Source organism: Cynocephalus volans, chromosome 6, assembly GCF_027409185.1.
Source record: "Cynocephalus volans isolate mCynVol1 chromosome 6, mCynVol1.pri, whole genome shotgun sequence".
NCBI classification, from domain to species: Eukaryota; Metazoa; Chordata; class Mammalia; order Dermoptera; family Cynocephalidae; genus Cynocephalus; species Cynocephalus volans.
The window spans coordinates 112,580,975-112,591,938 of NC_084465.1; the positions used below are offsets into that span (position 1 = coordinate 112,580,975).

The 10,964-nt window shown below is 44.7% G+C and overlaps 1 protein-coding gene across 1 annotated transcript in view; it reads left to right on the forward strand.

The window, feature by feature from the left end:
• The window catches only part of ACSM1 (acyl-CoA synthetase medium chain family member 1), a 34,248-nt gene extending 26,320 nt beyond the window's left edge, over positions 1 to 7,928 (forward strand). The window contains exons 10-13 of the mRNA XM_063100363.1: positions 3,508 to 3,635; positions 4,905 to 5,004; positions 5,881 to 6,000; positions 7,842 to 7,928. Coding sequence (XP_062956433.1) covers positions 3,508 to 3,635; positions 4,905 to 5,004; positions 5,881 to 6,000; positions 7,842 to 7,928 — 435 coding nt within the window. The remainder of the gene's footprint in view (positions 1 to 3,507; positions 3,636 to 4,904; positions 5,005 to 5,880; positions 6,001 to 7,841) is intronic.
• Positions 7,929 to 10,964: the final 3,036 nt, after the last annotated feature.

Below are 10,964 nucleotides of genomic sequence, written 5' to 3' on the forward strand. Positions count from 1 at the left end.
CTGTTCACTTTTCTTTACTCTTTTTTGCTCCCCAGACTACATTATTTTAATTGCTTTATCTTCAGTTCCTTGATTCTTTCTTCTGTCTGCTCAAATATGATATTGAACACTCTATTAAATTTTTAATTTCAGTTATTATACTTTTTATCTCCAGAATTTCTGTTTGGTTCTTTTTTATAATGTCTCTCTCTGTTGATATTCTCAGTTTGTCCATCTATCATTTTCCTGACTTCCTTTAAATCTTTGTCCATTTTTCCCTTTAGCTCTTTAAGCATATTTAACACATTTGTTTTAAATTATTTGTCTAGCAAGTACAATGTCTGGGTTCCTCAAGGATGGTTTCTGTCAATTAACTTTGTTGCTTTGAGTGAACCATGTTTCCCTAGGGTTTTTTGTATGCCTGTAATTTTGTTGTTGCTGTTGTTGAAAATTGAGTCTATTAGTATAATGTGATAACTCTGAAAATCAGATTCATCCCCTTCCCAAGAGGTTCCTATTTTTCCCCTTTGGATTTTTGGAGGCTATAGTAGTCCCATTGTCTTGAGACTTTTCCAAACTCTTTTTGCAAAGACTATTCCTTGTTAGGTGTGATCACTGAAGTCTCTGATCTGTCAGCTCATGTTCAGCTAATGTTTTGGAAGAAATTTCCTCGAATGCCAAGAGTTGAAATGAGCAAATAAACAAACAAAAACCGCACAAAAAGAGAGAACCTCCTCTCCTAGTCTTTGCAGATTGACTCTGGGCTGGACACTCCTTCACCACTTAAGCTTGCTCTAAACCCAGAGACCAGCCAAGGTGAAAGCTTAAGGTCTTCTCAGGACTTTTCTGAGCATGCATCTTGCCTAGGCATGTGCATGATTTTCTAAATTTCCATATATAAACAGCTATATTAAATATCCCAATTTTTCGAAGAGTCTCACCCCAGCTTCTCCTCCAGGCCTCACTGGTCTATTGCATATCTCCACCAATAATCTCTTGTCCCCAAGACCTCAGTTTTATAGTCTGTCTTGTAGCTTTTATGAATAGTGCCTGCTGCTTTCACACCTCCATTCTGAGTTATGTGACACAAGTACCTTGCATCAGTCCTTCAGGTATCCCCCCAGAAAGGATAGAACAGTTACACACAGTAATTTGCAAATAAGATCTGCTCTGCTCCCTCCAGTTGGGAAAGGTGAGGAGACTGAGAACTGAGTAGCCACCTACTCAAGACCAAGACGGCCCTGCTGGACAAACAGTGGGGCAAGGGACAGTAAAAATGCCACAAAACTTTCCTACCATTTTGATTATGGCTTTTTCTTGATTGGGCATTTTCTGGGTTGTTGTAAACCTTTGATTGTTTTCCAGAGAAGCTACGAAGTGAGTTCAGTTAGCTTCTGGTTGGTTGTTTGTTTTGATGTATCTGTGGAAGAACAGAGCTTGGAGTTTTCTAGTATGCCATTTTCCTGACATCAATTCCCAATAGCATTTTTTAAAAGAAGCAAAAGTTGAGAATTTACCTGAGTGCCTTTGTGGACTTTGTCAACCTCCACATAATGAATGTGGACTCTGACTATCTCTGTGTGGTAGACAAGATACTTTTCCCTACCATTTGGGAGCTTTTCTAAGCTCCGTAGAGTTCACCTTCAGGAAATTCAGGCCCAGACAGAGACAAGAATTCCTTCCCTGGATGTGTGCGGCCCATCTTCCAAGGTCCAGCCTCGAGCCCTACCTGAGATGGCTGACAGCAGGAAAATTCATTCCCTTGAGAGAAGACTATCCACAGGAGTGTGTCAGGTCGACCGTATCAAAGCACAGAACACTGCGTTCGACAGCAGTTTAAGTGGTACATAAATGGGGCTGGGACATTATGATACCCCTTGGCATAGTGTTTCCTAAATTTCTGCCATTCATGTCTACATCTACTATTTTGTGCTGCATCTGTGTACCATCAATATTACTTAGTCTATATTTCTCTTGCAATCAACTCATTATTTTACTTTAGATTTGTTTTTAAAAAGTTCATCTAGTATTAAAATAAAAAAACAGTATCACTGCCAGAAACAGAAGGCAATTATAAACATAACTATAGTTTTAAAAAGTTCTTCCTGCTGAAAGCTCTGATCCTGAAGCTTATCTTCCTCTTGGTACTTCCAGAGCTTTTACAAACATGTCAGCAACCGAACCAGGAGTCTCCTTGACATAATCAGAATAATTGGAAATGAATCCAAAAAGGGATGGGATTCAATGATTTTAAAATGTTTTTTCAGGTACCTCTTGAAATCATTTTATGTTGCACAAGAGGATTATATTTAGGGATCAAGTGACTAGGCTGTGAAGAGAGAATTAAATTAAAATACCAACCTTCTCACTGACCAGCTGGGTGACTTTGAGCAAATTACTATGCCTCTCTGAGCACCAGTTTCCTCTTATGTGAAATGGGCCACAAAAAATGCCAGCCTCACACAAAAGCGTGTACACAAATGTTCTTTGCACACTCACAATAGCCAAAAACTGGAAACAACCCAGATGCCCTTCAGTGGATGAATGATTTTAAAAAACTGAAGTCATCCATAACATGGAACACTTCAGCAATAAAAATGATCAAACTATGGATGAATGCCAACAACCTGGGTGAATTTCCAGAGAAATATACTGAGAAATTTAAAAAAAAAAAAAAAAAAAGCCAGTCCCAAAAGGTTACATAATATATGATTCCATTTATGTAACATTCTTGAAACAACAAAATTATAAAAAGAGAGGACAGATTAGTCATTGCCAAGGGGGTTGGGATGGAGAGAGAGGAGTGAGACAGAATAAAGCAGGTGTGGGTGTATAAGAGATTCTCCTGATGATGGACCTGTTCTGTGGTGAATCCACACACCTACACACGTGATAAAATTGCATATAACTAAATATCCTCACACACACATACACAAGTAAAACAGGAAATCTGAGTAAGATTGGTTGATTGTATCAATTTCCATATCCTGATTGTGATATTGAACTATAGTTTTGCAAGATATTACCTACTACCATGGGAAACTAGGTAAATGGTACATGGGATCACTCTGTACTATTTCTTATAACTGCGTGCACATCTAAAATGAACTTAAAATGAAAAGTTTACTTAAAAAAAAATACAAGTCTCATAGGCTGTCTGTGAAGTTCAAAGGAGATACTATTCTGGGAAGAAAATTCATTCAGTGAATGAATTCATTCATTCAGGCACTGAGTGAATGCTGAGCTTGTAGCAGTGAACAAATTAAACAGAATTCACGCTATAATGGAAATTTTATTCTAGTGGAATGAGTTGTTATTTTTAAAATTCATCATAAAATTGGCCTATTAACATTTGCTAACTGAGCAGTAGCTTGCATTGTAATGAAAACAGAATTGAAGAGATTACAAAGCATATCCAGGTACCTGGTAGAGCCTGAGGTAGAATTCAGACCCGGATTGCACCTGAGATTGTAGCTCATCATCTTTAAACTCACTGCCTTCAACAAAGGGGCTCTGTTCTCTTTGCAGGGTAACCCAGAGAAGACAGCCGAAGTGGAATGTGGGGACTTTTACAACACCGGGGACAGAGCAACCATTGATTCAGAGGGCTACATTTGGTTCCTGGGGAGGAATGATGACATCATAAATGCCTCTGGGTAGGTGTCACTGACTCTGGGCTGGCTCTTGTCACTCTCACATATCCTGCGGGATTTTGTTTGCCCAGACATTCTGATGGGACCCTCAGCTTAACTGGGAACAGAGCCATGTCCATGGTGTCATTCTGGGCATCTATGCACTGCCCCCAACCACGATGTCCAGGGGAATCCATCAGAATGAAATTCAACATGGTCTGGAAGGAGAACCATGATAAGACATAGTGCAATTTAAAGAGAGTGGGGGATGAGACTGGAAAGAGAGACTTTGCTTTGGTCCCCATAGGCTGGAGGAGCTTATTTTATGTTTGTTCTCCTCTAATGCAGCACAAGACGTCAAAGGAGAAACTGAATAATAGTAACTAACTTTTATGGAGCATTTACTATGTGAAAACACTCTCCTTAGTTCTTTGTATAACTCAAATCTCAATGTGGGAAGGGAGATTCGATTATTATTCCTGTTTTACCGATGAGGACACTGGGTCACCAACCAGTGGAAAACTTTGCCTAAAGTCTCAAAGATAGTACAGGGTGGTATCCAGATTCCAACCAAGGTAAGAATACCCTGAGCCTGTGTCCCTAACTCTACATGATTTTTTTAAAAGACATATTAACTAGAATAACAATTTCTCCTAGATATTTCAAAGAAATTGAGCCTTTTGTTTCTGAAACATGTTGACCTCTCTCATCTATATATCCATATCTTTATATATATCATATACTGGAAACTTGCTAAGAGTAGATTTTAAATGCTCTTAGCATAGACACAAAAAAGGTAATTCTGTGATGCATGTTACTTTGCCTGACTGTAGTAACTATTTCACTAAGTGGATATATCAAAACATCATGTGATACACCTTAAATATATGCAATGAAAGCCAAAACAATCAAATCAAATAAAGTAAACATGATGATACAATGGGGAATAGGATGCAGAATTTGCATGAATATTTAAGAGAAAGTTTGAGGCTTCCAAGACATTTGGTGGTGGGGGAAGATGCTTGGGCCAGGCCCCCGGAGCTCTGGGAGGGCAAAGCATTCGCCCCGCTCCTTCTGCAGAGGCGGGGAGATGAGACGCCCCGGGGAGCATCCGTGCCTTGTGTTTCTCAGCAGGGAGCGTCCAGGGCTTCGCATTTGGGCCCATAACACAGTCAGGTCACCAGTCTCTGGTTCCCTATGACCTTTACCCTCCGTGCCGAGGGAAGACATGACCCTCCAGTGTGTGAGAACTGAGGACCTGGTTCACCCCAGCCCTGGCATCTGATCCTCCAGGTACCGCATTGGGCCGGTGGAGGTGGAGAGCGCCTTGGCGGAGCACCCGGCGGTGGCCGAGTCGGCCGTGGTGGGCAGCCCGCACCCAACTCGAGGGGAGGTGAGGAGAACACGGAGGTCGTGTGTCTGCGTGGGCACTGGGAAGGCCTTATCTACGCAGCCTCGGACCCAGGGTGGAGGGAGGATAGAGCAGCTGTGCATGTGCACTTACACTGTGTGGTCACCAGGTGGCACTGCGGCCTCATCTATAGCTCTGAAAATGATGGGTGTAATACTTAGTGAGCACGTACTATGTGCAGAATCATTTAACTGTCACATATATAATCTACGGACTGTTATTATATTCTCTTTATAGATAAGAAAAGCAGAAAGAGGTTAAGTAACTTGCTCTCACCGCACCACTAATAAGGGGTACAGCCAGAATAGGAATCGAAGCAAGGTGTCCCCAGAGCCCACATTCATTCATTCAGCAAGTGTTTACTGAGCACCTTCTATGTATGAGGCCTTGTGCAATTAAATTGGGATATAATTGCTAATGTAAAAATAATAAATTACCAACGCTTATTAAATGCTCACTGGGTTCCAGGCACAGAACTGTATATACTATAATAATAAAAGTGATGATGAATTAATAACGGTAATAGGAATAATAATAAATTTAAATTAACTAAATATTTTATATGTATCATCTCATAGAATCTTTACAGAAACACTATATGGAGCGACCCTTCATTTTCCCCAATTCACAAAGAAGGAAATGAGATTAAGAGACGTTAAGAAATTTTCCAGGGCATAGAGTGGAAATTAGAAGTATAGAGATTTGAAATTTCGCCCATTTGAACTGGTTCTGTCCTTTTCCAAAGGCCCTGTGCTCTTAACTACGATAGGCTCAAGTGTCAACTCACCTTCCAATTCATTTCCTTTTAACCATATAACAGGTTGGCATTCACTGTGAGTCTCTGTTTCCGTTCTGCAGGTGGTGAAGGCGTTTATTGTCCTGACCCCACAGTTCATGTTTCACAACCGGGACCAGCTCATCAAGGAGCTGCAGGAGCACGTGAAGTCAGTGACAGCCCCATACAAGTACCCAAGGAAGGTGAGTGAGGGCAGATGGATGGGGTCTGGTCCTCATGAGTGGTGCCTGGTGCTCGGCTGCCCCATGTCTCACAGGTTGGCCCTGGAGGGGGCAGCCAGGCAGCCAACAGCACTACACTGCCTCCCCAGAAGAAGTAATTCGGGTAGGGGTGGAGCAGAGCCCACCTAATCAATCAGGTGGGAGCCTCTATCCTGTGTCAGAAACTTACATAAATCCATTGCTGGCACATTAACTTAAAAAAAAATCAGACAAGTGTCCAAAGACATTCAAAAAGACTACTTATGATCTTGCAAAATCTGAAAAAGAAATTTAAAGTAGCTACTTCCAAACTTTTTAAAACATGATCATACACATAGTCTGTTTTTGTGTTGCCATAACAGAATACCTGAGACTGGGTAATTTATAAAGAACAGAGGTTTATTTGGCTCATGATTCTGGGACAACTGCATCTGGCACAGGCCTCAGGCTGCTTCTACTCATGGCGGAAAGCAGCAGGCAGCCGGCGGGTACAAGCAGATCACATGGCAAGAGGAAGCGAGAGAGAACGAGAGGGGAGGTGCCAGGGTCTTTTAAACAACCAGCTCTCACAGGAACTAACAGAGCAAGATCTCACTCACTTCCCCCTCCCCCAAGGGAGAGCATTAATCCATTCATAAGGGATCCACCCCATGACTCAAAACAGCTCCCCGCACTGCCACACTGGGGATCAGATTTCCACATGAGTTTTGGGGAGGACACATCCAAACTATCAATGATCCACAGTGAGAAATACATTCAATTTTCAAGCCAATACATATAAACACACATATAACAAACAAAAATTAGCAGGATGATATTTATCCTTATAACACACAATACATTTTGTATGTTTATGTTAATTCATTTGTGTTAAGTGCTGTGTGCAACCTACAAAAAGGTTGAACAATAGAGAAATGATTAAGTTATTTATGAAATTGATTATTATCCTGTAATTTGAAATCATAGTACAGATTTTTTATTTTTTACAAAAATATCTCAACATATACTATTAAGATAAAAGTAGGTATTAAGAGAATATACATAATAGTATTCCATTTGTTTAAAAATTAAGTGTGAAGGGATACATAAATGTCAAAAGTTAACATTTTCTTCCTTTGTAGTACTTTGCTGCATTGTCTGAATATTTACAATCAGTGCATATTATGAAGCTACGTGGCTAATGTTTACTGAGCACTTACTACATGTGCCCAGTCCTGCACTCAATGTAATATTATTTCATTTAATCCTCTCCACAGCCTGAGATGGTATAAGCAGCTCATTTTACAGAGACAAAACTGAGGCTGAGAGACTCAAAGTAAACTGCCTGAGCTTACAGCTAACAGGCAGAGCTGGATTTCAGACCTGTGTGTGTCTGACAACAAAGTTCATGCTTCTGACAAGCATGCTTCTGGCTAGGCTGCCTTGTAGAGAGTAGAAGAGATGCTGTGTACCAGTGAGGTCTCTCCTGGAACCTCAGTGTCCCATTTCCTCACCATGAGACCAGGATGAAGGAGTCACCACCATCTAGATTCCTGCCAGGTGCTATTAGAAATGGAAGAGAGGATGGCCAGGCTGAGTGGCCTGGAGGTGACACGCTTCACTTCCACTCACATTACATTGGTTGAAGTAAGTCACATGGCTGCACCCAACTTCAGGGGTCAGAAGAAGAACCTCAAATACTTGATCAATCAACCCCATTAGGGCCACCACATAGTGTCAGCCTGTGTGGGGGACTGTGAAGGGGCACAGGAGGGGAGTGCGGGAACTGGTAGGAAACAACAGCCGGACTGAGTCAGAATGGATTTGCTTTCTCTCTCAACCAGGTGGAATTTGTCTCAGAGCTGCCCAAAACCGTCACTGGCAAGATCAAACGGAAAGAACTTTGGAACAAGGAACATGGTCTGATGTAATCAGCAATAAACTCAGAACCCACCTTGGGCAAAAAAAAATCCCTGGCTGCCTCAGTTTCCCCACGATAATGTGGGTGAGGGTAGATTGTTAAGAGCGTTGATTAGAAAGTGTATTAGGAGTGCCAAGATTCCAAAGTTACTGTTCTTTTAACTTAAATTCAGTTACTATCTTTCTCCCTAGTCCTCTGTTCCTTTTGGATTGCTCAAGTGAGCACTTGGCTTGGGGTTGCAGGTAATAAAATTCTAACAGCAAGACCAACAGCACCCTTGTGTTATGCATTTGTTCTATGAATGAACCTGTGCTAAATTCCTTCCCTCTGCAGTTCTCCCACGTCCTCAATCTGAGATATACCAAGGCCACATACTGTCTCCTGGCCCCAGTACTCTGAGAATTACCCCAAGCACCCATTCAATAGCCAGGACTCAGAGGTCCAGGAGGGACACTCCTCATAGCTCAAAGCACCTGCCCCTTCTAGGCTCTGCCCAGGCCCTGCAGAAGACTGAGGCCCTAGGAGGCCGGGGCAGGGGTGTGTCCGAGGTGGTCAGCCCTGGCTCAGGGATGGCACTGCCTGCCATCCAATGGGTCTTCAGCCTTTGTGTCCCCCAATAATGCTGCTGCTCCTCCTACATCCCAGCCTAAACCTGTCATGGGCGAGTGAAGGACCCAGACTCTGGGACTCAAGAGCCCCACAAGACTCCCCTAGCTCTGCCTAGGGACCTCAGAGCCCCACCGCCCAGCTCTCCCCATGGGCGCCCCACACACTCATACCTTCCCAGGGACCTAGGAGCTCTGTCCTCCAGCCCTCCCTAGAAGTCCCTACTCACTCCCCCTCCCAGGGCTCAGGACTGACCCCACCCCAGAGTCCTCCCCAGACACCCCCCATCTCCCGGTATAACCCCTGGGCCTGAAGCCTTCCCCACCACCCTGGTATGAGGTCCTGTGAATTGAGCATCACTCCACATCCTTGGGGGCTGAGGCAGGATCACCAGGGGGCCACCAGCAGCTGGGAGGAACAGGGGCAGAAGGGGCCCAGCCTGAGAATAGAAGTACATAGTGTCCCCTTCTCACCCACCCCTAGCGGTCACCATTGGAGAGGTCCCATCAGTATCTGCCTGATGCTGGGGTGCACAGACATATGTGCTCACAGGGAAATATACAGACACTACAAGCACAGTGACACACAGGTAGACCACCCTCGACCTCACCAGGGCACTCAGGTGTACAGCTCATGGACAGGCTCACACACAGACCCACACTGCAGATACACGCAATGACACCCCCAGCAGAAGAACATACACACTCAGGGCCACGTGACACAGCCCCAGAGGGCAGACCCCTATGTACGGTGGACACACACACACGGATACAATGAGCAACACGGAAAGGAGCAGCAAATTCACGCACAAAACCAACACACACAGAGGTACAAAATACACACAACAGACACTCCCACCAAACACACACACCCAGAGACACATGCATAAAAGAGTAACAAGCACACACAAATTTGCACAACTGACACACAGTCAGAGACAGACACACAAACACATACAGAGACACACAGAGAAAAACACAGAGACACCCAGAAACGCCTGCACAACGGAAAACTCATACCCACAATCTACATACTCAGACACAGAAACTCAGACATGCAGATTTACACAACCAAACACATGCACACACACACTTCCAGATTCCCAGAGCACAGGACACCCAGACAGCCCTGGCATACTCCTGTGGGCAGATGGTGCGAATAGACCCTGGCATGACCTGCCCCATCTCAACTCATAGAAGGGGGTGTTTTCCAGGTTCCAAACCCACTGCTGGGCGTCTGCCCTTCCAGGGCTTTCCCAAGGGCTGTGTGAGGGCCCTAAGAAACCAGAGAGTGTCCTGAGTAGGGGGGCTCTGGGAACAGGGCACAGGGTCGGGACTCGAACCCTGTCTAAGGTGCGCTTAGAGTGGGGGGCATTGCATGCAGCTGAGCAAATCTAGAGGTGAAGAGAGAGGGAGAGGTGCCCCCAGGACCCTGCCCCGTGTCCGCATGGGCTGGCTCCATCTGCCCACAATAATGACATTATCAGGAACATTATATGACATCATCATCATCATCATAGCAATGGCTGACCATTTAGCTCACAGGGGGAGGGACTGGGCAGGAGACATGGGCCCTGGTTCAGCCTCATCTTCTGAGCAGGGTCGTTTGCACAAAGCTGGGCAAAGTATCTGGCCCCTTCTCCCTCAAGAATCTCCAGGACCAGTTTCCCCCTCTTCCAAACCCCCCTCCCAGATCCAAGTCCCCCTGATCCTTTTCTTCTCCTGGGCACAGCCCGTCTCCCGACCTCTCCAAACCTGCTTCCCTATCTGTACAAGGGGGAGAGTGATGGAGCCTCTGGGTCCCAGGAGGTGACACCTTCCAAGTGAAGTGCTAGTACAGGCACTAAAAGGAGGGGCTGGTGTTATTATCAGTACTGCCTTTAATGGCCTGAGGACCTTCCAAGGTACCAGTTCTGGGAGGTGACAACACTCACGTGCACAGGTGCTCAACAAATCACGTCCTTCTGTCCTCATGACAGTCTTTGGCACAGCCATGGGCACTCCTATTGTACAGAAAGAAGGAAACCAGTCCAGAGTCACACATCTGGCAGACAGCACAGCTGGTCTCCAGCCCAAGGTGCCTGGTCCTGCCTCAAGGGGGCTGGGAGGGACTCACCCCCGTGGGGCTGGACACTGGCTTTGGGGAGTGCTCCCTGGGCTGCATGAATGACCTTCCTGTTTGAGGCCCCAAACTCTGTTCACTTCTCCTTCCCTTTTGTCCCTGATTGAGCTATAATCAGGGTAGCCCTGGCAAGCCTTCATGGAAGTCCCCAATCCCTTACAGGCTGGGCCTCTCTCCTTTTGGACAGTCTGACCAACCCCTTCTGCACCTCGTACTCTCTTTCTATAACCAGGACATCCCAATTCTGGGGCTCTTTACGCAGGCAACAGCATTGAATAATAAAACAAAATAATAAAATTTAAAAAAAGAAACCATGAAG